This window comes from Vipera ursinii, assembly GCF_947247035.1.
Source record: "Vipera ursinii genome assembly, chromosome: 1".
Classification (NCBI taxonomy): Eukaryota; Metazoa; Chordata; class Lepidosauria; order Squamata; family Viperidae; genus Vipera; species Vipera ursinii.
The window spans coordinates 352,176,693-352,201,744 of record NC_139512.1 but is presented as its reverse complement, the minus strand read 5'-3'; the positions used below and the strand labels follow the sequence as shown (position 1 = coordinate 352,201,744).

Below are 25,052 nucleotides of genomic sequence, written 5' to 3'. Positions count from 1 at the left end.
GCTCGGTGCTGCTGGGACCTGGGTTCGCCACGCAAGCCAAAGATTTCCTTTGCAAGCAGTGGTTTTATATGGGGGTTCTTTGGGGGAATCTCTTTTCTCAATCTGCCTGCAGTCCAGTTTCAAAAAGGCAGTTTAGTCTAGCGCAAGGCGTCTTCAAATTTGGCCGTTTTGTGACTTATGGACTTCAACTCCCAGAATTCCTCAGCCAGCGTGCCTGGCTGAGGGATTCTGGGAGTTGAAGCCCACAAGTCATAAAAGGGCCAAGTTTGAAGACCCCCTGGTCTAGTGGTTAAGGCACCAGGCTAGAAAGCAGAAGACTGTGAGCTCAATCCATTCTTAGCCAGGAAAAGCAGCTGGGTGACTTTATGTCCATAGCCAGGAGAAGGTGAGTTCTAGTTTTGCATAAGGTGTGAAAGCCGGCTGAGTGACTTTAGGCCAATCACCAGGAGACAGTGAGTTCTAATCCTGCCGTAGGTATGAAAGCTGGCTGGGTGACTTTGGGCCAATCACCAGGAGACAGGGAGTTCTAGTCCCGCCTTAGGCATGAAATCCAGCTGGGTGACTTTGGGTCAATTCTTCTCTCTCAATCCAGCCCACCTCACAGGGTTGTTGTGGGAAAAGTAGGAGGAGGAAGGTGCGTTGGATATGTTTGGCGTCTTGAGTTAGTCATAAAAAAAAATAAAGGCAGGATATAAATCAATAAATCCGTCTCTGATCCTGGTTTCCAAACGGTGCAGAATGCTTTCGGGTCAACCCATTCCAACCTCTGACTCAACCAGTGAACTTTCCTACAACTTGGCAGCAAGCCATTTTGACTGCAAAATGCTTCTGATGGTGTTGCCGTGACCCATTTCAACAGGAAGAGTCTGTGAAGTGGGTATGTGGGGCCTCTTAACAAAGCTCCGAGCTCTAAGCACATATAAGCGCTTATAAGCAGCATCCTGAATACCAGGAAGCGAGTTTCTTATGATCTTCTCGGCTGTCCTTACCACACTCTGTATGGACCAGGGGTAGGCAAGCTTGGCTCTTTTATGACTCACGGACTTCAACTCCCAGAATTCCTGAGACAGCCATGCTGAGGCGAAAGGGAGAGGTTTCCAAGCTGAGTCAGGCTGGCTCAGGAATTCTGGGAGTTGAAGTCCACGAGTCATAAAAGAACCAAGGTTGCCTACCCCTGATTAAGGCACCAGGATAGAAAGTGGCAGACTGTGAGTTCTAGTCCGGCCTTAGCCATGAAAGCCGACTGGGTAACTTTGGGCCAGTCACTCTTTCTAAGCCCAACCCACCACACAGGGTTGCTGTTGTGCGGAAAATAAAATAAAAGAGGGGAAAAAATCATTAATTGCCTCTCTGCAGTGACACTCAGAGAATAACCTTGGCCAGTGTTTAACTCTAAACTTAGCCTAGTTCAGGGGTAGGCAACCTTGGCTCTTTTTATGACTCGTGGACTTCAACTCCCAGAATTCCTGAGCCAATCATGCTGAGGGGAAAGGGAGAGGTTTCCAAGCTGTTCCAGGCTGGCTCAGGAATTCTGGGAGTTGAAGTCCACAAGTCATAAAAGAGCCGAGGTTGCCTACCCCTGGTGTGGACCTTCTGTCTGAGGCTCTGCTGCCACCAAACCAGACAGTGATGCAGTTTGTTAAGATGTTCTCCTTGGTGCCTCTGCAAATGTGGCCTGGACAGAAGGAGAAAGGTGCTCTCCTAAATAAGCAAGCCCACAGAGGGGTGTCACTAATGTGTTTTATTAAAGCAAGTTTGCGGTCCTGTTTTTTCCATGTAAAAGTGAAAAAGAAGGTTCAATCCTCCCACCCACCAAAAAAAAACCCACCTTTACCAGCATGGTTTTTGAGATGTTTTGAAGGAGTTGGGTAAATGAATTTTGTTGTTGTTGCATGGATTCCTTTTGAAAAGTAACTTAAGCTGTTTGCACCAACTGCTCCATGGATCGGTTGCTTGTTCTGTCTCTCCCTTCTGGTACCCAGGCAGTCCTCGACTTACAGTCAATAGTTTAGTGACCGTTTGGAATTACAACAGCCCTGGAAAATAATCACTTAGGACCAGTGGTGGGATTCAGATATGTGAGCAACCGGTTCTCTGTGTGGATGCCACTTCTGGAAGTCCATTCTGGGCCTGGGCAACAAAAAAATTAGCTACCGGTTCTGCCGAAGTGGTGCGAACCGGCTGAATCCCACCACTGCTTAGGACCGTTTTTAACATTTATGACTTCAGCTGCCAGAATTCTTCACAATGGCCATGCGGTCAGTGGAATTCTGGGAGTTGAAGTCCACCAAGACAGAAACGGCCGAGGTTGGGAAACACTGCTCTAAAGCAAGGGTCTTCAAACTTGGCCCTTTTATGACTTGTGGACTTCAACTCCCAGAATTCCTCAGCCAGCATGACTCGTGGACTTCAACTCCCAGCATGGCTGGCTGAGGAATTCTGGGAGTTGAAGTCCACAAGTCATAAACGGGCCAAGTTTGAAGACCCCTGCTCTAAAGGGATACAAACTCGCCAATTAGAAATGAATTTTCATCGGAAATTAAACAGCCCCGTTGGAAATCACTTCTCTCCAGTGGCATTTAGAAAGGGATATTGAGAGGGACAAGTTGGCGGGCCCAAGATCACGATCCACAGCCCATCCCTCATATCCATAGCCCAGTACCACACAGATCCATAAAAAGGGTGGAGCTCGGATGATCGGTAGAATTTTGGTCCCTAAGTGATGCAAGCGAGCCATCACACGATCGGATCCGATTTTCTAACTATTTTTATCCCAAACATTAAACGAATGAAATAAATAAGCAAGTAAGCAAACGAATCCTGTGGTCATTTCAGGGAACCACATGGTCCTTAAGCAAATCCAGCTTCCCCAATTGATTTTTGCGGCTCAGAAGGTGACAAATCGCGATCGTGGGGACCACGACACAGTCATAAATGTGAGTCAGTTGCCATCCGAATTGCAATCGTGTGACTTCAGGAGTAGGGCAATAAGTCGTAACCTTGAGGATGGGAGACGTAAGGTTTTTTTTGAGGCTGTCATAAGTTCGAATCGTCATTAAATGAATGGCCCTGAGTCAAGGACTACCTGGACGTACAGATTACAAAAAGCCAGTGCTGAGGACTCCTAAACTAGGTTTGAGTTACAAAAGGAGACTTGCCTGACTTAGGACCCCCTTGCCACGTTTCCCTGTTCCTTTTTTTTGTTTTCCCCCAGGAGACGAGAAAGACATGCAAAGACAATAGACATTGCCCAAGAAGAGGTTCTGACCTGCTTGGGCATCCACCTTTATGAACGGCTGCACCGCATCTGGCAGAAGCTGCGGGCCGAGGAACAGACGTGGCAGATGCTTTTCTATCTGGGAGTCGACGCTTTACGCAAAAGCTTTGAGGTAGCCTCTCTGTTTCCTTGCTTTTACCTGGAGGGAAAGGGAACAGGAAGTTTCCCTTTCTTGGTGATCCCTGGGCATAGAAATTGGGCCCTTTGGGCTGCAAAAATCCCTGCTTTCTCCCTTAAAGAATCTTGTCATCAATAGAAGAGAATATCTGTGGCTCAGGGATGAACTGTGGAGCCCTTGGTGCTCTCTGAGCTTGGTTGTTTTCTTGCAGACGTTTCATGACCCAGCTAGGCAACATCATCAGTGTTTGAAGGGAGTAGGGAGAGAGCCAAACCCCACTTCCTACTAGTAATGATGATGTGGCCTAACTGGATAATGAAACACCTGCAAGAAATCAGCCAAGCTCAGAGAGCATCAAGGACCACACATTATAGTTTCAAAAATCAGGGCTGTGGTAGCACTTTTTCCACCAAGCTCACAATTGTTATTCAAAGGCATCAGCTTTTATGATGAGCTGCAGCCTTGTAATAAAATGTGTAATCAGAAAGGATGCCACCAGACTCTTCCTGGTTTGAACATCACATGACATCACCACCACACAACCATTCAAAAAGCAAATCCGAACCCACAATGATAACGAGGCACAACCACAAAACAGAAACCTAACTACAGCTGCAACATCAGCCACTTTAAACCCCTCCAAACCACACAATAAGCAAACTGACACCCACTATAAAAACATGGCACCACCACAAACACGAAGCCGAACAAAAGCAGCACAACTCACCAGCTCAGGTCTAAGGCTGGCAGCTGAGACCAGCCCATCCACTCAAAACACACCCCCACCCACACACCCACCATTCAAAACACACTCCCACCCAATCAGAACACACTTAATCCCCCACCCAATCAGAGCACACCTCCACCCACAGAACACACCCCCTCTGGCAGTTTAAAAAAGAGGAACAAACAGCCACTACCACATGCTTCTCCCAGAAGAAGGAAGCAGAAGCCACCAGCCTAATGATGACGGATGGGATTCCGTCGAAACGTTGCGCCTACACCTTCAATTCTACCCGGAAAAAACCCGAATGACCAAAGGTCCATTTTTATATATATCCATACCCTTCAGGTTCGAATCTCAGAAGGGTATGGCTGAATTTGTTTTCTGAGGTTTTCGCGGGTATTCATATGTGGATCTTTGGTTATTTGGGTTTTTCCCCGCGTAGAACTAAAGGTGTAGGGGCGACGTTTCGACGGAATCTCATCCGTCATCATCAGGCTGGTGGCTTCTTATATATATACATATATATATATATATATATATATATATATATATATATATATATATATATATGTATATATATAAGAAGCCACCAGCCTGATGATGACGGATGAGATTCCGTCGAAACGTCGCCCCTACACCTTTAGTTCTACGCGGGAAAAAACCAAATAACCAAAGATCCATATATATATATATATATTCTCCCCCCTTCCTTTCCCTTTTCCCTCCCCACTATGTCCTACTATTTGCTTTTGTATTTTTGTGTTTTATTCTATGATCCAATAAAATGCTAAAAATTGGGGGGGAAGGAGCAAAAAGCCCCCTTTATGCTGCCCTGCTGATCGCTGTCTTCCTCCGCAGATGGCAGTGGAGCGGGTGCAAGGCATCAGCCGGCTGGAGCAGCTGTGTGAAGAGTTTTCCGAAGAGGAGAGGGTGCGGGAACTCAAGCAGGAGAAGAAGCGCCAGAAACGGAAGAATCGGAGGAAAAATAAATGCGTCTGTGAGATCCCTGCTCCTTTGCAAGTGATGGAGGAGAAGGACGTGCGGAGCCAAGAGAAGGTGAGGAGTGCTGATGGATTCAGAATCAGAATAGAGCTGGAAGGGACCTTTGGAGGTCGTCTAGTCCAGCCCCCTGCTCAAGCAGGAGATCTTATATAATTTCAGACAAGCAACTGTCCAGGCTCTCCTGCCTGGTTTTGAAGTTCTGGGAGAGACGGACTTCCACAGCTTGTTTTCTCCTGAATTGAATAGAATAGACCGGAAGGGACCTTGGAGGTCTTCTAGTCCAGCCCCCTGTTCAAGCAGGAGAACCTATACCATCTCAGGCAGGTGACTGTCTAGCCTCTTCTTGAAAATCTCCAATGATGGAGCGCCCATGATTTCTGAAGGCAGGTTGTTCCACTGGTTGATTGTCCTCATTGTCAAGAACTTTCTCCTTAATTCCAGGTTGCTTCCCTCTTTGATCAGTTTCCAACCATTGTTTCTCGTCCTTCCCTCTGGTGCTTTGGTGAACAACCTGGCCCTGTCTGTCTTGTGGTAGCCCCTCAGATGCTTTTGTTGTTGTTAGTTGCGAAATCGCGTCTGACCCATCGCGACCCCATGGACAATGTTCCTCCAGGCCTTCCTGTCCTCTACCATCTTCTGGAGTCCATTTAAGCTCACGCCTACTGCTTCAGTGACTCCATCCAGCCATCTCATTCTCTGTCGTCCCCTTCTTCTCTTGCCCTCAACCTTTCCCAGCATTAGGCTCTTCTCCAGTGAGTCCTTCCTTCTCATTGGGTGGCCAAAGTATTTGAGTTTCAACTACAGGATCTGGCCTTCTAAAGAGCAGTCAGGGTTGATCTCCTCTAGGACTGGCCGGTTTGATTGCCTTGCAGTCCAAGGGATTCGCAGGAGTCTTCTCCAGCACCATAGTTCAAAGGCCTCCATTCTTTGGCGCTCAGGCTTTCGTATGGTCCAGCTTTCACTGCCATACATTGCAACTGGGAAGACCATAGCCTTGACTATACGCACTTGTGTTGACAGGGTGATGTCTCTGCTTTTTAGTGTGCTGTCTAGATTTGCCATGGCTTTCCTCCCCAGGAGCAAGCGTCTTTTAATTTCTTGGCTGCAGTCCCCATCTGCAGTGATCTTGGAGCCCAGGAAAATAAAATCTGTCACTACCTCCATTTCTTCCCCATCTATTTGCCAGGAATTGAGAGGGCCGGATGCCATGATCTTGGTTTTCTTAATGTTTAGTTTCAACCCAACTTTTTCACTCTCCTTCTTCACTTGCAACAAGAGGCTCTTTAGTTCCTCTTCACTTTCTGCCATTAGAGTGGTATCATCTGCATATCTTAGGTTGTTGATATTTCTCCCGGCAATCTTAATTCCAACTTTTGATTCATCTAGCCCTGCCTTTCTCATGATGTGCTCTGCATATAAGTTAAACAGGCAGGGTGACAGTATACAGCCTTGCCGGACTCCTTTCCCAATTTTGAACCAATCAGTGGTTCCGTGTCCAGTTCTCACTGTTGCTTCTTGGTCTGCATATAGGTTTCTCGAGACAAATAAGATGGTCTGATACTCCCATCTCTTTAAGAACTTGCCACAGTTTGTTGTGATCCACACAATCAAAGGCTTTAGCATAGTCAATGAAGCAGAAATAGATGTTTTTCTGGAACTCCCTAGCTTTCTCCATGATCCAGCGTATGTTGGCAATTTGATCTCTAGTTCCTCTGCCTCTGCTATCATGTCTCCCCTATTTCTTCTTTTCTTTAGACTAGCCAGACCCAAGTCCCGTAGCCGTTCTTCGTACGTTTTAGTCTCCAGGCCTTTGATCATCTTCGTTGCTCTTCTCTGAATTTTTCCCAAATTCTTTTTTGTGATAAGGTGACCAAAATTGGCTGCAATATTCCAGGTGTGGTCTCACTAAGGTTTTTATAAAGCGGTACTAATACTTCGCGTGATCTTGATTCTCTGCCTCCAGGATGGAAAGGCAGGTAGCCCTTGACTTACGACCATTCACTGGAAAAAAAAAGCGACTTAAGACTGTTGCAGCATCCCTGTGGTCATGCAATCAAAATTTGGGTGCTTAGCAACCGGCATGTATTTATGACGGTTGCCGGGGTTGATCCATTTTACAGCGTTTCTTAAGTGAATCCCTGCTGTTGTTAAGTTAGTAACAAGGTTGTTAAGTCAATCTGGCTCCCCCCCTCCCCACATCGACTTTGTTCGTCAGAAGGTCACAAAAGGGGTATCACATGATCTCCCCCCACACACACACACACACACCCTAGGCAGTGCAAGCGTCATAAGTACGAGTCCATTGCCAAGCATTCAAATTTTGATCACGTGAGCACGGGGATGCTGCAGTGGCCATAAGCGTGGGAAAATGGTCGTAAGTCACTTTTTTCAGTGCCCTTGTAACTTCAGACGGTCACTAATAGAATTGTTGTAAGTTAAGGATTATCTGCAAACACTGGAGGCTAGACAACAAGTTGCCAATCACGAAAAGGTGACTCCGTTGCCCCAAAGATGTTTTTTCAGGAGGCAACTGGACTTTCTTGTTTTTCCTTTGAAAATGTTTCGTTTCTCATCCCAGAAGCTTCTTCGGCTCTGACTGGATGGTGGGGAACGGAAGGATTTATATTCCTTGCAGACAGCTGGTCATTTGCATTCCTTTTAGAGAGTCCTGGAGGCCATTTGGAGGTTTATCTGTGTCCATATTCTGGATAGAGAGGACCGCTGGTTTGAAAGAGGGGACAAAGAGGCCATCTATGTCGAAATTGAACAGCCCTCCCTCAACAGAGGGGGAGGGATACGACAAAATCTATCTCCAGTCTACAACACAGTCTTTTCAGCAGTTCCCAGAAGGCTCCACATCCATTTGCACCACTCAGGTGACTGAGGACACAGGTAAACCTCCAAGTGGCCTCAACGACTCTCTAAAAGGATGCAAATGACCAGCTGTCTGCAAGGAGTATAAATCCTTCTGTTCCCCACCATCCATTTGGAGCTGAAGAAGCTTCTTGGATGAGAAGCGAAACGTCTTCAAAGGAAAAAAACCAAGAAAGTCCAGTTGCCTCCTGGAAAAGCATCTTTGGAACAATCCTGACCTGAATCTCCACAGAGAACCTGTTGCTAGGTGCCCCCCAAGTGTAATCATGTGACTGCTGGTATGTGTGCGCAGCCATCATAACTTTGAAAATGGGTCGCAAGTATTTTGGCGGGTCCGTTGTTTCTCTGGATGGTCGTTAAAGGACAGCCCGTAAGTTGGGGACCACCGGTAGCTGTTGGCAGCTCTTCCACGCAGTCCCAGCATTTCCCGGTTTTCCCGAGGATGCTCTAAGGCAGGGGACTTCAAACCTGGCCCTTTTATGACTTGTGGACTTCAACTCCCAGAATTCCTCAGCCAGGCACGCTGGCTGAGGAATTCTGGGAGTTGAAGTCCACAAGTCATGAAGGGGCCATAGTTCCCCCATGTTGGCTGAGGAATTCTGGGAGTTGAAGTCCACAAGTCATGAAGGGGCCATAGTTCCCCCATGTTGGCTGAGGAATTCTGGGAGTTGAAGTCCACAAGTCATGAAGGGGCCACAGTTCCCCCATGTTGGCTGAGGAATTCTGGGAGTTGAAGTCCACAAGTCATGAAGGGGCCATAGTTCCCCCATGTTGGCTGAGGAATTCTGGGAGTTGAAGTCCACAAGTCATGAAGGGGCCATAGTTCCCCCATGTTGGCTGAGGAATTCTGGGAGTTGAAGTCCACAAGTCATGAAGGGGCCATAGTTCCCCCATGTTGGCTGAGGAATTCTGGGAGTTGAAGTCCACAAGTCATGAAGGGGCCACAGTTCCCCCATGTTGGCTGAGGAATTCTGGGAGTTGAAGTCCACAAGTCATGAAGGGGCCACAGTTCCCCCATGTTGGCTGAGGAATTCTGGGAGTTGAAATCCAGAAGTCATAAAAGGGCCAAGTTTGAAGGCCCCTGCTCTAAGGAACATCCTCAAGCGACACGATCCCTCATTTGCAGCAGCTGGATCTCCTGGCCCGCAAGTCGCTGCCTGCTTGCACACACGCGAGCCGGGCGTGGCGCTGACATTCCTTCCTCTCTCTTTGAAGGAAAACTTCTTGGAAACCGGATGCACAGCCTGCGGCAACACGGAAGAACAGAGCAGCTGCGTCGAGGTCATTGTCACCAACGCAAATGCTTCTTGCACTTGTCCCACTGCTGGCGCTTTACCGGGTTCACCTAAAATAAAGAAAGGTAGGTCAAGCCATCTTGGGGGGGGGTGTGAGGGCAGGGGTTAAGTTCTGGTTAAATAACCAAATTGATTGGTTTGTGTGGGGTCCTTGGTGCTTCTGAGCTTATTTTGTGTGTGTGTGTGTGTGTGTGTGTGTGTGTGTGTGTGTGTGTGTGTGCAAACATTTCATGACCCAACTAGGTAACATTATCCATGCTGGAAGGGAGAGGGGTTTGCACTGTTTATGTATAAAATGGCTTGTCCTATCAATCTACATGGGGCTGCCCTTGAGGACCACCCGGAGGCTCCAACTGGTACAGAGTTGTGTTGGGAGTCTCCCAATACTCCCAGGTTACACCTCTGCTCCGTGAGCTGCATTGGTTACCAGTTGTCTTCCGGGTGAGATTCAAGGTACTAGTAATGGTGTTTAAAGCCCTACATGGCAGGGGTCCGGAGTACCTTAGGGAACACCTGCTGCCGGCATCAACTTCCCTCCGCCCAGTGCGCTCCCACAGAGAGGGCCTCCTCAGGGTGCCACCGATCAGAGAATGTCGATTGGTGTCCCCCAGGGGGAGGGCCTTCTCTGTGGGCGCCCCAGAGCTATGGAATCAGCTTCCGGTTGAGCTCCGGATGGCGCCCGACCTTCGCTCCTTTCGCCGCGATCTCAAAACATACTTGTTCGAACAAGCCGGCCTGGCCTGACGGGGGATTGGTGGGGTATTTTATTGGGGTTTTAATATGTATTGATTGTTTTTTAGTGGGCATGTATTTAATCATTTTTTAACTTTTGTAATTCTGTATTTTTATTCTTGCCCTGTTCACCGCCCTGAGTCCTTCGGGAGAAGGGCGGTATAGAAATATTATTAAATTAAATTAAATTAAATTAAATTAAATTAAATTAAATTAAATTAAATGTTGGTGGGTGTGTTCTTCCTGCTTCCTAGAAGAGGCTGTTGTTTAATGATAAGTTTTGAGTTGTTCATTCCTTGATTGGGATATCATTTACTATGGGGTCTTTGGTGAACTTTGTTGCTTTCTTGCAGACATTTCATTTCCCAACTAGGTAACATCATCAGTGCTAGAGGGGAGTGGGGGGGTTGCAGACAGGAGGAGGAGCAGAAAGGATTGTGGGATCCTCGGTGCTCTCTGAGCTTGGCGGTTTTCTTGCAGACGTTTCGGGACCCAACTAGGTAACGTCATCAGTGCTAGAAGGAAGTGGGGGTTGCGTTCTGTTTATATGCACAGGAACTGCCAACTCAGACAAGCAACCAAATGGTAAACAACAGCCTAATCAAGGAACCACCAAGACCACTTCCAACAACACTGACAAGGGAAGCTACTGGTCATTAAGCGAGGACCACCTGCATAACATTATATTGAATGTTTGTGCATTTTTATATCTTAAGCAAGGGTCTTCAGACTTGGCCCTTTTATGACTGGTGGACTTCAACTCCCAGAATTCCTCAAGCCAGGCGTGCGTGCCTGGCTGAGGAATTCTGGGAGTTGAAGTCCACCAGTCATAAAAGGACCAGGTTTGAAGACCCCTGATCTGAAGTGTCTCGAGAAAGAAGTACCTCTGGCCGTCAAGAACAATAAATAAAAGGCAAAGAAAATAATAACATTGGTGGCTTTGTTCCCATTTCACAGCTGCCAGGAGGGTGAGGTTTTGTTTTTAATTTCGGTTCACCGCAATTCAGTTTTGTGGCCAAATTCTCAGCTGTGGTTCGAGTTGACTGTGCTTGTTTGGAACAGTCTTAAGCTTGGGTATTTTGGTGTGAGGTGTTTCTTTTGTTGTTGTTGTTTGGTGATAAAAACTTGGATTGTCCAAGCATTGTGCTTGGCTGACGCAAGCTGCAGTGAATGAGAAACGGAAAGCTTTTTTGTTCCCTGTGGCTCTGCCACGGGAGAACAAAATCTCCGAACTTAGGGGGATGGTATAATCTAGCCATGCTTTTAATGATCAAGCAGGATTATGGAACCCGTGGTCCTCCAGATTCTGTTCAATTAAAGCCAATAACAGACTTTGGGGCCATGAGTATTTTACTTGTGTGTTTAACTCAACATGCAATAGATTCAAACCAAATCCAGCAGACTTTTCTGCCAGTGGGTACTCCTGTACACTTGACGTACCATTCTCTACACACACACACACACACACACACACACACACACACACACACACGCCAGTTTGGTCTAGTGGTTATGGCACCAGGCTAGAAACCAGGAAACTTAAAGAGTTCTAGTCCTGCCATGAAAATCAGCTGGGTAACTAACTTTGGGGCAATCAGGAAATTGTGAGTTCTAAGCTGGTTGGGTGATTTTGGGGCCAGTCACCACAAGAAAGTGAGTTCTAGTCCCACCTTAGTCATGAAAGATGGCCAGGTGACTTTGCCACCTTGAGTTAATTCTAAAAATAATAATAATATATATTTTTTAAATTCCATTTATATCCCGCCCTTCTCCGAAGACTCAGGGCGGCTTACAAGCTTAGCAGTAGCCTTCATTCTATGTATATGCCTGCTTATTAGGGCTTTCACACACACACCCCAAGCGGCATTATTACAAAGTCAGCTTAATTGCCCCCAACAATCTGGGTCCTCATTTTACCTACCTGGGAAGGATGGAAGGCTGAGTCAACCTTGAGCCTGGTGGGATGCGAACCTGCACTAATTGCAGGCAGCTGGTGTTACTTAAGGAGGCATTAGCCCACTGCTCCACCAAGGCTCTGTTTATTTATTTATTTATTTATTATAATAATAAACCTTTATTGTCAAAGTACAACATGTGTACATTGAGATTAGCTGAGCCTCCCCCCCGTGCTCTCTCCCCCCAACACACAGTGACAACAAACCCTCCATCCTACCACACCATGTGAACCAACTAATAAAAGGCAGGATGCAGATAAATAAACCAAAATAAATATACATCTATACAACACACACACACACACACACACACACACACACACACACACACACACACACACACGTTACACAGTGGTGGTCAAAATAGATCTTTCAAAAACGGGGCCACCTCGTGACATTTTCTTACCACTTTAATGATTATAAAATTTTAAATGGTATACGTTAAAAGCAGGGGGTCCCCAAGCTGTGGGCCCCTGGGCCACTCGTGGGCCATGAGGGGTTTGCAAGCAGGCTGCAGAAATGGCTGGAGAGTGCGCACGTGCAAATCTTGTCTTGCACGAGCAGCGGGCGAACGTGCATGCTCCATTTAAGTGAGCAGCAGGTGCATGTATACGCCGCTCACGCAAATGGAACTGCGCGCGCCCGCTTGCTGGCTGCTTGTGTGGAACCATTCCCTCTGTCCCCCGTCCCCCCCCTCCCAACTGGTCCACAAAACTGGAAATGTTGGGGAACTCTGTGATACAGAGGTCAGTGGGTTCCCATCCGGTGGGGTGCCTTACAAGGCCGGGCTGTGTCTTTGGCCATTCGTGTGAATGGTGCCTACATCTCTTGCAGGTTTATCTGCTCACTGTAATGGCAGCGATTGTGGCTATTCTTCCAGCATGGAAGGCAGCGAAACTGGTTCACGAGAGGGCTCGGACATCGCTTGCACCGAAGGAATTTGCAACCACGATGAACATGGTAGGAATACCGTTAAAGGGGTTGTGGGGTTTCTCCTTCTTCCAGGTTTTTCCCCTCTTTGGCAGCCTCTTCCAAAAGTCGAGACTGACTTAAAGGCCCATCGGAAAAAGAAAAAAGTTTTAAGGAAGTGCTAACCCCTAAAGGTGGCCATGATGCGGATGGTGCATTAACAGCTGTCTTGCTAAAAGCTTGGCCGCAGCTGTGTTCGTACGTCAAGGACTACCTCACAGCTAGGCAACCTCGGCTCTTTTATGACTCGTGGACTTCAACTCCCAGAATTCCTGAGCCAGCATGGCTCAGTATGGAAACCTCTCCCTTTCTCCTCAGCATGGCTGGCTTAGGAATTCTGGGAGTTGAAGTCCACAAGTCATAAAAGAGCCAAGGTGGCCTACCCCTGATCTAGTGAATTGATCAGTCCTTACTCCCCATTCTTGATCTATTTAGTCTGGCACATTGTGTGTTTCAGTGGAATCACTAAAATTGAGTTCTAGTCTAGCTTAGCCTGAAAGTGCCAATCACAAGGAGACAGTGAGTTTTAGTCCCGCTTAACATGACAGGTGGGTGGGTGACTTTGGGCTAATCACCCGGAGGTGGTGAATCCGAATCCTGCCTTAGCATGAAAGCCAGCTGGGTGACTTTGGGCCAGTCACCAAGAGACACTGAGTTCTAGTCCTGCCTTAGTCATGAAAGCCAGCTGGGTGACCTCGGACCAATCACTAGGAGACTGAATTCTAGTCCTGTCTTAGCCGTGAAAGCCAACTGGGTGACTTTGGGCCAGTCACCAGGAGACAGTGAGTTGTAGTCTGGCTTAGCATGAAAGACAGTTCAGTGACTTTGGGCCAATCATAAGGAGACAGTAATTTCTAGTCCAGCTTTAGCATGAAAGGCAGGTAAGTGGCTTTGGGCCAATCTCCAGGAGGTGGTGAATTCGAATCCTGCCTTAGCATGAAAGCCAGCTGGGTGCCTTTGGGCCAATCACTAGGAGACTGTGAGTTCTAGTCTGCCTTAGCCATGACAAGAAAGTCCAGTTGCCTCCTGAAAAAGCACCTTTGGGACAACCATGACCTGGAAGAACCGAGAATCTCCCGTAGACAACTAGATAAGGCCCAAAGGCCATTCAGGGGAGGTCAAACCTTTGCCCTCTTGCATCTATATAATGAGTCCAGGCTAATTCCCTGTTTGATCCCCACTGCAGAGGTTGCTCTCCGACATACATCGGAGCACGATTTGGACGGAAGGCAGGGCTCCTGTGGGGTGTTGGGGGGGGTGTCTCCTCCCCACTCCACTCCAGCCTCTCTTTCTTGCAGGGGACGATTCGTGCATTCACCGTTGCGAAGACAAAGAAGAGGATGGGGACAGTTGCGTGGAATGCTGGGCAAATTCGGAAGACTCTACCACGAAAGGCAAAAACAAGAAGAAGAAAAAGAAAAACAAGAAGTGCGAAGCTGAGCACGTAAGCGGGGGCATTTGGGGGTCAGGGTTTTTGTCGGCCAGCTTCCCCCTGACCTCTTTTCTTCCCCAAACATGTCATTCCCACGGCCCCTTAGCCAGCGTGAGGGCAGCAGATGACACGGCTGGGAGTTCAGCATCATTGTTGGAGAAAAGCTGTCCAACTTTGTTAGTGTGATTTTTTTTTTTAAAAGGAGACAATGAAGCCGGTTAATGAGGAACTGGATTAGCCATAAATTAATACTCGGCGTTTATGAATAAAGGGGCAGTTGGATAGAGGTGTGGATAAATGGTTGAGAGGAATGTCTCAGTGGAAATGAATGGAAGTAATTTTTAATCAAACCAAACCAAACAAGACAACGTTTCTCAGTCTTGGCAAGTTATAATCATCATCATAAAGTTGGAAGGGACCTTGGAGGTCATCTAGTCCAACCCCCTGCTCAGGCAGGAAACCCTATTCCATTTCAGACAAATGGTTGTCCAGTCTCTTCTTAAAAACTTCCAGTGTTGGAGCATTCATAGCTTCTGGAGGCAGGTTGTTCCACTGCTTAATCGTTCTAACTGTCAGGAAGTTTCTCCTTAGTTCCAGGTTGCTTCTCTCCTTGGTTAGTTTCCATCTCTTGCTTCTTCTCCTGCCTTCAGGGGCTTTGGAGAATAGCTTGACTCCCTCTTCTTTGGGGCAGCCCCTGAGATACTGGAAGACTGCTATCATGTCCCCCCTCGTCCTTCTCTTCATTAGACTAGACATACCCAATTCCAGCAACCATTCCTTATATGTTTTAGCCTCCAACATCTTTTTTACATCGTGGTGACCAAAACTGGACGCAGTATTCCAAGTGTGGCCTTACCAAGGCCTTGTAAAGTGGTATTAGTACTTCACTTGATCTTGATTCTATCCCTCTGTTAATGCAGCCTAGCACTGTGTTGGCTTTTTTGGCAGCTGCAGCACATGGCTGGCTCCTATTTAAGTCCACTAGGACTCCGAGATCCCTCTCACAGTTGCTACTATTGAGCAAGGTACCCCCTATACTATACCTGTACATTTGGTTTTTCTTGCCTAAATGTAGGACCTTAATTTTTTCACCATTGAGTTTCATTTTGTTAGATAGCGCCCAGTGTTCAAGTCTTGGAAGTTGAAGATATGTGGACTTCAACCCCCAGAATTCCCCAGCCAGAACTGAAGTCCACACAACTTCAGGTTGCTGAGGTTAAGAAACACTGTCATAGGTACACGTACAGGCACTCCTCGACTTATGGCCACAGTTGAGCCCCAGTTTTCTGTCGCTAAGCGAGAAATTTATCAAGGGAATTTTGCCTCATTTTGGGACCTTCCTTGCCTCAGTGGTTAAATGAATGACTGCAGATGTCAAATTAGTAACCTGGTTGTTAAGTGAATCTGACTTTTGCACTCTGAGCTGCTCATGGAGCAAACTCCCAGGATATACGGATAATCTTCAACTTACGACCACAGTTGAGTCCAAAATTTCTGTCGCTAAGCAAGATAGCTATTCGGGGTAAGTTTTGCCCCATTTTACGAGCTTTCTTGCCACCGGTGTTAAGTGAATCCCTGCCGTTTTTGGTCACCCGGTTGTTAAATGAATCTGGCTTCTTCGTTGAATTTGCTTGTCAGAGGGTTGGTTATCTGTGTGGATGCCGCTTCCGGAAGTCCGTTCTCGGCCTGGGCAACAAAAAAATTAGCTACTGGTTCTGCCGATGTGGTACAAACCAGCTGAATCCCACCACCAGACAGAGGTCTTCAACGTTTCTGGCTTTTTACGACAGGGTGGGGGTGGGGGAGAAGGGATGGTTCCACACAAGCAGCAGGTGAGCGTGAGCTCACAGCTACATTTGCGCACAAGTGCAGCTCCTCATGCCCGCTCGTCCACCACTTCCATAGCCCGGTTCTGAACGGGTTGCGGCCCCGGGGTTTAGGATGTGGGTGCAGTTTTGAGCACAGCCCAAATGTCTTTGCACGTAGCAGCAACAAGGCTGCCAAACGGTTTGGACGCAAAATGTCCTGTCTTTCCTCGGACCATCATCCCTTTTGAAATTTTATTGGTCGATCGGTCTGTGCAATTCATTTTAGAGGGCCGCCCCGTGTCAAATTTTTGGAAGTTTTTAAGAAGAGACTGAATCCAGTTTTGGTCACCACGATGTAAAAACAATGTTGAGACTCTAGAAAGAGTACAGAGAAGAGCAACAAAGATGATTGCGGGACTGGAGGCTAAAACATATAGGGAACAGTTGCTGGAATTGGGTATGTGTAGTTTAATGAAGGGTGAGGGGTGACATGATAGCAGTCTTCCAATATCTCAGGGGCTGCCCCAAAGAAGAGGGAGTCAGGCTATTCCCCAAAGCACCTGAGAGCAGGACAAGAAGCAACGGATGGAAACTAATCAAGGAGAGAAGCAACCTAGAACTAAGGAGAAACTTCCTGACAGTGAGAACAATTAACCCATGGAACAACCTGCCTCCAGAAGTGGTGAATGCTCCAACACTGGAAGTTTTTAAGAAGAGACTGGACAGCCATTTGCCTGAAATGGTATAGGGTTTCCTGCCTGAGCAGGGGGTTGGACTAGATGACCTCCAAGGTCCCTTCCAACTACTACTACTACTACTACTACTACTACTACTACTACTACTTATTATTATTATTATTATTATTATTATTATTATTATTATTATTATTATTATTATTATTATTATTATTATTCAGCTGAGGGTTTTAAAATGTTTCCTAAAGCCCCAATGGAATGGGAAGGGATACATGTAGTAATAAGGCCTTGGAGAATATAAAAATGAAATGATCAAACAGTTATGGGATTTGCTAATTGCCCTGCCCCAGCTGGAAGGGCCAAGTTTTAAAAGCTTTCCTAAAGAGGCAGAGCCCAGAAGCAGCTCCAAGGGAATTCAGTTCCATGGGAAACCCTCATTGGGGGGTGGGGGGGGTCATGCATCTCACACACCCCAAGAGGGAGGGAAGACTCTGGGTCCTTTCCCCAAAACTGTGCCATTGGGTGGGGCCCAGGAGGGGTGGACCCCCTCCCTTTGTAAACACAGTGTCCCCCGCCTCCGAGGAAAGGCAAACAAGACTTGTATGTCCCCCAATGCGTGCATCAGGATAAGTGAATACCCAGTTGATGAGTTGCAGAACATTTTCGTTCTGATTGATTAATTGTGATTTTTTTTATCGATTAGTTCTGATTTCTGACTGATTGTTCTGATTTCTGACTGATAGGATTTCTGATTGATTATTCTGATTTGATTAGTTCTGTTTTCTGATTGATTATTCTGATTTGATTAGTTCTGATTTCTGATTGATTATTCTGATTTCTGACTGATAGGATTTCTGATTGATTATTCTGATTTGATTAGTTCTGATTTGATTTGTTTAATTCTGGTTAGCTCTGATTTTTAATTGATTATTCTGATTTGATTAGTTCTGATTTCTGATTGATTTTTCTGATTTCTGACTGATGGGATTTCTATTATTCTGATTTGATTAGCTCTGATTTGATTTGTTTAATTCTGGGTAATTCTGATTCTTTATTGATTCTGATTTGATTAGCTCTGATTTCTGATTGATTATTCTGATTTGATTAGGATTTTGAGTTCTGATTACTGTCTGTTGGTTTGAATGGTATGTATTTGGTTGCTATTTTTCCCCCCATTTGATTTGATGATTCTTTTTCATTCCCAACTAAAATCACATTTGAATTGTGTGACCATATAAATAAATCTAAGTATAGACAAATAACACCCTTGAGCAAATTGGAAAATGGGGGCAGGTAGACAAACTTTAGAGAGACTGAAAGAGATCTAACCAGATATAGCAGTCCTTGTTGTCCCCATCTCCTGAACAACAAAGACAGCCCAACCAACTGTACCTGGAGAAATGCAAACAAATTCTGAAGGCTCTAGAGAGTTAAGATTAAAAAACAAACAAACAAACAGGAAGGAGACTTGCAAAGCTGCCAAGTGGATTTCAACACAGCTCCACAAAACAGAGCTCTCCTAGCTCTTTTGGACAATGGTCTGAGAGAGGGTGGTCTAAACCAGAGTTTCCCATAGTGGTCAGTATCAACCCCCAAAGCTGAGTAGGAATGTCCAAGGGTTCAATAAGCGTTTGGACGTCAAAAAGGGGACATTAAATGGCTAAGGGTCAACTGGGGATTTGATAAATGATGAGAAGTTGATTGGGGTCAGTTTGTAGGACAAGGATTGTCCTAGTAGACCAAACATGTCAAACACAAGGCCCGGGGGTCAGATCCGACCCGCGAAGTGGTTTCATGCGGCCCGCGAAGCCATCCTGGAAACAGTGAGGGAACGGCCCCCACTGCCTTGGCCCTGGCCCAGAGACCCTCCTTCTGCCAGAGACCCCCAGATCTGTCCCACTCCTGCCCAGGTCCCCATAGGCACCCTTGATGAGAACGATGTAGAGCTGGCCATGCTCACCCAGTAGGCCATACGCACTCTAGCCACGCCCACCCAGTAGGCCACACCCACCCGGCCCCTTGAGGGCAACCGCAATGCTGATGCGGCCCTCAATGAAATTGAGTTTGACACCCCTGTAGTAGACCATCACTTAAATAGGAGCCAGCCGTGTGCTGCAGCTGCCAAAAAAAGCCAACACAGTGCTAGGCTGCATTAACAGAGGGACCGAATCAAGATCACATGAAGTACTAATACCACTTGGTAAAGTGCCTTGGTAAGGCCACACTTGGAGTACGGCATCCAGTTTGGGTCACCATATTATAAAAAAGAGATTGAGTCTTTGGAAAGAGTGCCGAGAAAAGCAGCAGAGATGATTAGGCGATTGGAAGTAAAACACACGAGGAACAGTTTCAGGAATTAGGGTAGGTAACTCTAGTCTAGGGAAAAGAAGGCCTGATAGCAGTGTTCCAATATTTGAGGGGCTGTCACAGAGAAGAGGTGTGTGTGTGTTTGTTTGTGTGTGTGTGTGTCAGTGTCAGTCTATTCTCCAAAGCACCTGAAGGCAGAAGAAGAAGCAATGAATGGAAACTAATCAAGGAGGGAATCGACCTAGAATTAAGGAGAAACTTCCTGGCAGTTAGGACAATTAATCAGTCGAACGTGTTGCCTCCAGAAGGTGCTCCAACACAGTGGGGATTTTTGAGAAGGGACTGGACAACCATTTGTCTGAAATGGTATAGGGTTTCCCGCTTGAGCAGGGGGTTGGACTAGAAGACCTCCAAGGTCCCTTCCAACTCTTGTTATTCGGAGAGGCAGAGCCTGGAGATGGAGTCAAGGCAGGAATCAGCCTAGAATTCTTATGTTCCCACAAGCGGTTTAAATCCAGCCCCTTTTCATTCTGTTAACTCTTCTCTAGCGCCCATTGACTGCTGATCGTTAGTTGACTAGATTCTTATGTACAGGCAGGAGCCATAAATCAGCTTAACTGGTATTTAACCTGTAGCCCTGATTCTTCACACTTGACACTATTGTAGGCACCTCTTGACTTACTACCGGTTGTTTAGCAACTATTCAAAGTTACAACAAACTCCCCAAAAGCTACTCAGGACCCATTTTCAAAGTTATTACACACACGCGCACCTGCACACAAGACACACACACATACACACAAAATGATCACATGATTACATTTTGGGCAGTTAGCTCGCTTACGTGGCCCATTTGCAGCATCCCGCAGTCATGTGACTGCAATTGTCAGTGGGGTTTTTTTTTTGGCCATATTTTGCCTAAAACCACCCATTGGTGAAAACAGGTTCACTTAGAACAGGGGTCTTCAAATTTGGCCCTTGTATGACTTGTGGACTTCAATTCCCAGAATTCCTCAGCCAAGTTTGAAGACCCTTGCACTAAACGGAACTACTTGGCAGGTGGCTGCACTTTCCCCCCTTCCTCTGATGTGTTGATTCTCTTCTCCAGATCCAAAAGCTGAGTAGCTGCACGGTGGAGACAAGCAACCGAGAGGGTCCAGGGACTGCCACGCACACAGACTTCCACCGAGAGAAGACCAAAACCCCCCATGCCGATATCTGTTGTCGCACAGAAAAAGCCGGGCCGCCTACGGTACCTTGGCTGGAGCACAGGAAAACAGCCTTGTTGTGTGTGGAATCTTCCGAGGCGGCTCCTGCTCCCGAATCGGGGAAAGGCACGAAGAGCTTGGTGGAACTCCTGGTAAGTTACAAAGAGGAGCATCCACGCAGATTCTCAGTCATCCAGGTCGCGGCTGTCCCCAAAGTGCTTTTTCGAGAAGCCACTGGGGTTTCTTTTGTTTTTCCTTGACGACGTTTCGCTTCTCATCCAAGAAGCTTCTTCAGCTCTGACTGGGTGGCGGAGAAGGGAAAGATTTATACTCCTTGCAGACAGCTGGTCATTTGCCTTCTTTTAGAGCAGGGGTCTTCAAACTTGGCCCTGTTATGACTTGCGAACTTCAACTCCCAGAATTCCTCAGCTAGCATGCATGCTGGCTGAGGAATTCTGGGAGTTGAAGTCCGCAAGTCATAAACGGGCTAAGTTTGAAGACCCCTAGTTTAGAGAGTCGTTGAGGCCACTTGGAAGTTTATCTGTGTTCACACTCTGGACAGAGACAACCGCTGGTTTGAAAGAGGGGTCAAAGAGGCCATCTATGTCCAAATTGAACAGCCTTCTCTCAACAGAAGGGGAGAGACACAACATCATTTATCTCCGGTGTACAACACAGTCCTTTCAACAGTTCCAAGAAGGCTCCACACCCATTTGCACCACTCAGGTGACCCTGAGGATACAAGACAAACCTCCAGGTGGCCTCAAGTATTCTCTAAAAGGATGCAATTGACCAGTGGTCTGCAAGGAGTATATATATCCTCCCATTCCCCACCATCTGGTCAAAGCCGAAGAAGCTTCTTGGATGAGAAGTGAAATGTCTTCAAGGAAAAACAAAGGAAGTTCAGTTGCCTTTCGAAAAAGCACCTTTGGGACTTTCACGGATGAGTTGGCCTTGTAGTCTGCTTTTATTAGGCGAGGGGAGTGGGAAGGCAGCGTTGGTTAATATGGACCCAGGTGGTTAAGTCTCTTGTCTTTCAAGAAATGTTGGAGCTAATGATTGGGAGAATTGATATAAGCTCGAGATAAGATAGGGCAAAGTGTGAGATTAATTCACACATTTATTTATTCATTCGTGTATTCATTCATTTACTTACCCATTGGTTCATTCTTTTATTTATTCACTTATTCATTCAGTCAGTCAGTCATTCGCTTACCCATTTTGTCATTCATTTATTTCCTTATCTGTTCAGTCATTTATTCATTCACTTATCCATCCATCCATTTATTTACTTATTCATTGATTCACTTATTCAATTATTTACTTACCCATTTATTCACTCATTTATTTATACTGCTCAAAAAAATAAAGGGAACACAAGATAAGACATCCTACTATTAAATACAGTACATTGTGTTGTTTAAGTGTTCCCTTTATTTTTTTGAGCAGTATACTTATTTATTCACTTATTCATGTATTCATTCACTTACTCATAGAATATAGAACATAGAATAACAGAGTTGGAAGGGACCTTGGAGGTCATCTAGTCCAACCCCCTGCTCAGGCAGGAAACCCTATACCATTTCAGACAAATGGCTGTCCAGTCTCTTCTTAAAAACTTCCAGTGTTGGAGCATTCACTGCTTCTGGAGGCAGGTGGTTCCACGGGTTAATTGTTCTCACTGTCAGGAAGTTTCTCCTTAATTCTAGGTTGCTTCTTTCTTTGATTGGTTTCCATCCGTTGCTTCTTGTCCTGCCTTCAGGTGCTTTGGAGAATAGCTTGACTCCCTCTTCTTTGGGGCAATCCCTGAGATACTGGGACACTGCCATCATATCATCCCTAGTCCTCATTTTTCACTAGACTAGACATATACCCAATTCCTGCAACTGTTCTTCATATGTTTTAGTCTCCAGTTCCGTCATCATCTTTGTCATTTATTTATTGCAACTTATTTGTTTGTTTGTCATTTTAATTCATTTATTTATTTATTCATTCAGCCACCCAATTTAAATGCTCTATCGGTCTCAGCCTAACCGCTCAGGGCCTCTGACAATGTAAGCTGCAGCTTCTGGCTTTTAATGCAACGGGTTAATCAGAAAAGACGTTACCAGGCTTTGGATATTTTTTTTTTAACATCGTAAACTCACACGGCTCTTCTCCTACATCCCTCGCAGTTTGTGTCCCTGGACACAATACATCACAAACAATTTAAGTCCAAAGATAACTGTCACTCAAAAAGGACATAACTGTGGCTTGCTTAGCGACTTTTTGAAATTACAACAGACCATCCCAGAGCTTAGGACCCAAGCTCAAAGTTCCAATGGTGCCCCTCCCACCACCACCACGATCATGTGATCAGCTGTCATGTGACCACAATTTCCAGCATCTTCCATTTGGCCAGAAAGCAGAATTTACTTCTGCTAAGAGCCGGGGGTGGCACAGTGGTTAGAATGCAGTATTGCAGGCTAACTCTGCCCACTGCCAGCAGTTCAATCCTGAGGGGTCTCAAGGTTGACTCAGCCTTCCATCCTTCCGAGGTCGGTAAAATGAGGACCCAGATTGTTGGGGGCAATGTGCCGATTTTGTAAACCGCTTAGAGAGTGCTATAAAGTCACTGTGAAGTGGTATATAAACCTAAGTGCTATTGCAGGCAAACTCTGCCGACTGCCAGCAGTTTGATTCTCACCGAGTCAAGGTTGACTCAGCCTTCCATCCTTCCGAGGTAGGTTAAATGAGGACCCAGATTGTTGGGGGGCAAGATGCTGGCTCTGCAAACCGCTTAGAGAGTGCTATAAAAGCACTATGAAGTGGTGTATAAGTCTAAGTGCTATTGCAGGCTAATTCGGCCCACTGCCAGGAGTCCGATACCATCTGAAGGTTGACTCAGCCTTCCCTCCTTCTGAGGTCGGTAAAATGACCCCAGTTGTTGTGGGGGGGGGATACGCCGACTGCAAAACCGCTTAGAGAGGGCTGTAAAGCACAGTGAAGCAGTCTATAAGTCTACATGCTCTTGCTATCCTGCAAGTAACCTACTGGTTAAAAAGAGTTCATTTAACAATGATTACATTCAGCAGACAGCCACCACGAAAAAACTTAAAACTGGGCTTTGATCAGGTGACCATAAAGACGCTGCCATGGTTGTGTCAAAAGTAGTCGTAAGTTTAACCCTTTTCCAGTGCCGTTGTAAGCTTCGAACAAGTCACTAAACGAATGGCTTGCAAGTCAGGGACAGACCTGTATTTCTCCTCTCTCTCTCCCCCTGTTTCTTTCCAGGACGAGTCCGAATGCACTTCCGATGAAGAAATATTCATCTCCCAAGATGAGATCCAGTCCTTCATGGCCAACAACAAGTCCTTTTACAGCAATAGAGAACGGTACCGGCAGCATCTGAAGGAGAAGTTCAACAGATACTGCCGCTTGAACGATCACAAGAGGCCCGTCTGCAGCGGTTGGTTGACAACAGCCGGCGCAAACTAAAACGAATAAAATTAGCTCTGTCTTTCAGTCAAACTGTCAAAAATGACTACTGTGCGTTTTCTCTCTTCGGAAAACAGTCTCTCTAGCAACTAAACAAAATCGTACCTTTTTTAAAAAAGAAAAAAAAAGACGGTGTCTTTCTTTCTTTCTTTCTTTCTTTCTTTCTTTCTTTCTTTCTTTCTTTCTTTCTTTCTTTCTTTCTTTCTTTCTTTCTTTCCCTTCCTCTCCTCTCCGCAGGAGGCTGGTGGAATTTAATCCCTTTAATTTGGTTCCCCGCGCCCCCCAGCCCTATTTCCAGTTTTCGCGTCTCTAGTTTTTGACTAAAACTTGAGACCAGCCCCAAACCATCATAAGTTAAAGCCACCTCTTTTCATTCAATGTTTCTCTTAACTGTGACACTTATCAAACAGGAAAACAACAAAAAAAAGCAGCTTAGTGGCAAAAAAAGTAATGTTGTACTTATAATTCTGTACAGAAATGACAATGAGCTCAATATAAAGATTTTACAAAGTAGACATCCATTTGCAAAAAAAAAATTAAAAAAGATGTTCTGGATGTAATATGTTGGAAGCGCGATGTGCAAAATTTAAAAATAAAGAATATTTATTAAGATGCATAGTAAAAAAAAAAATAAGAAAAGACAAAGTGTGTTCGTTTCTGCTGTTCTTGGTGAAATCGGAAGATGCCGATGGTTTGCTGGAGTTAGGTGTAATTTTTAGCAGTTGAAACTTTTTTTTTTAATGGTAGAATATTTTATCACCTAGAGTGAGAACACGGTTTATAGCAATGTGCTTGTTAGGCCGCATCTTTCATAATAAAGGGGCGGGGGGGGGGAGAAAGTGAAGGTTCAAAGGGATCAATTAAAAAAGCCTGGTTTACATCCCAGAGTTTGTGTCTTATGGATCCAGTAATCATGATAAAAATGAACTCCTAGGGGACTCCGCAGGTACCATCATGCACTTTTCTTGGCACTGATAGAGAAAGTGTCCTGCCATGGTCACCTGTTCATTTTTTTTAATTTCCTGATGGGTCTCCCATCCCTGCTTAGATTGTATGTTTATAGGAGAACCGCCAAATGCTTAGATCCAATAGAGCAGCATTTCTTAATCTCAGCAACTATAAGAGGTGTGGACTTCAACTGCCAGAAATCCCCAGCCAGCTAAGGAATTCGGGGAA

The 25,052-nt window shown here is 45.9% G+C and overlaps 1 protein-coding gene across 2 annotated transcripts in view; it reads left to right on the top strand.

The window, feature by feature from the left end:
* GGNBP2 (gametogenetin binding protein 2) overlaps window positions 1-24,637 on the top strand; it is a 48,663-nt gene extending 24,026 nt beyond the window's left edge. The window contains exons 7-13 of one of the 2 annotated variants that reach the window (XM_083379721.1): window positions 3,215-3,389; window positions 4,981-5,178; window positions 9,214-9,358; window positions 12,815-12,940; window positions 14,248-14,393; window positions 20,300-20,551; window positions 23,673-24,637. In XM_083379721.1, the coding sequence (XP_083235847.1) occupies window positions 3,215-3,389; window positions 4,981-5,178; window positions 9,214-9,358; window positions 12,815-12,940; window positions 14,248-14,393; window positions 20,300-20,551; window positions 23,673-23,876 (1,246 nt within the window). In that variant the 3' untranslated portion in view covers window positions 23,877-24,637. The remainder of the gene's footprint in view (window positions 1-3,214; window positions 3,390-4,980; window positions 5,179-9,213; window positions 9,359-12,814; window positions 12,941-14,247; window positions 14,394-20,299; window positions 20,552-23,672) is intronic. The other variant, XM_083379722.1, reaches the window with a different exon arrangement.
* Window positions 24,638-25,052: the final 415 nt, after the last annotated feature.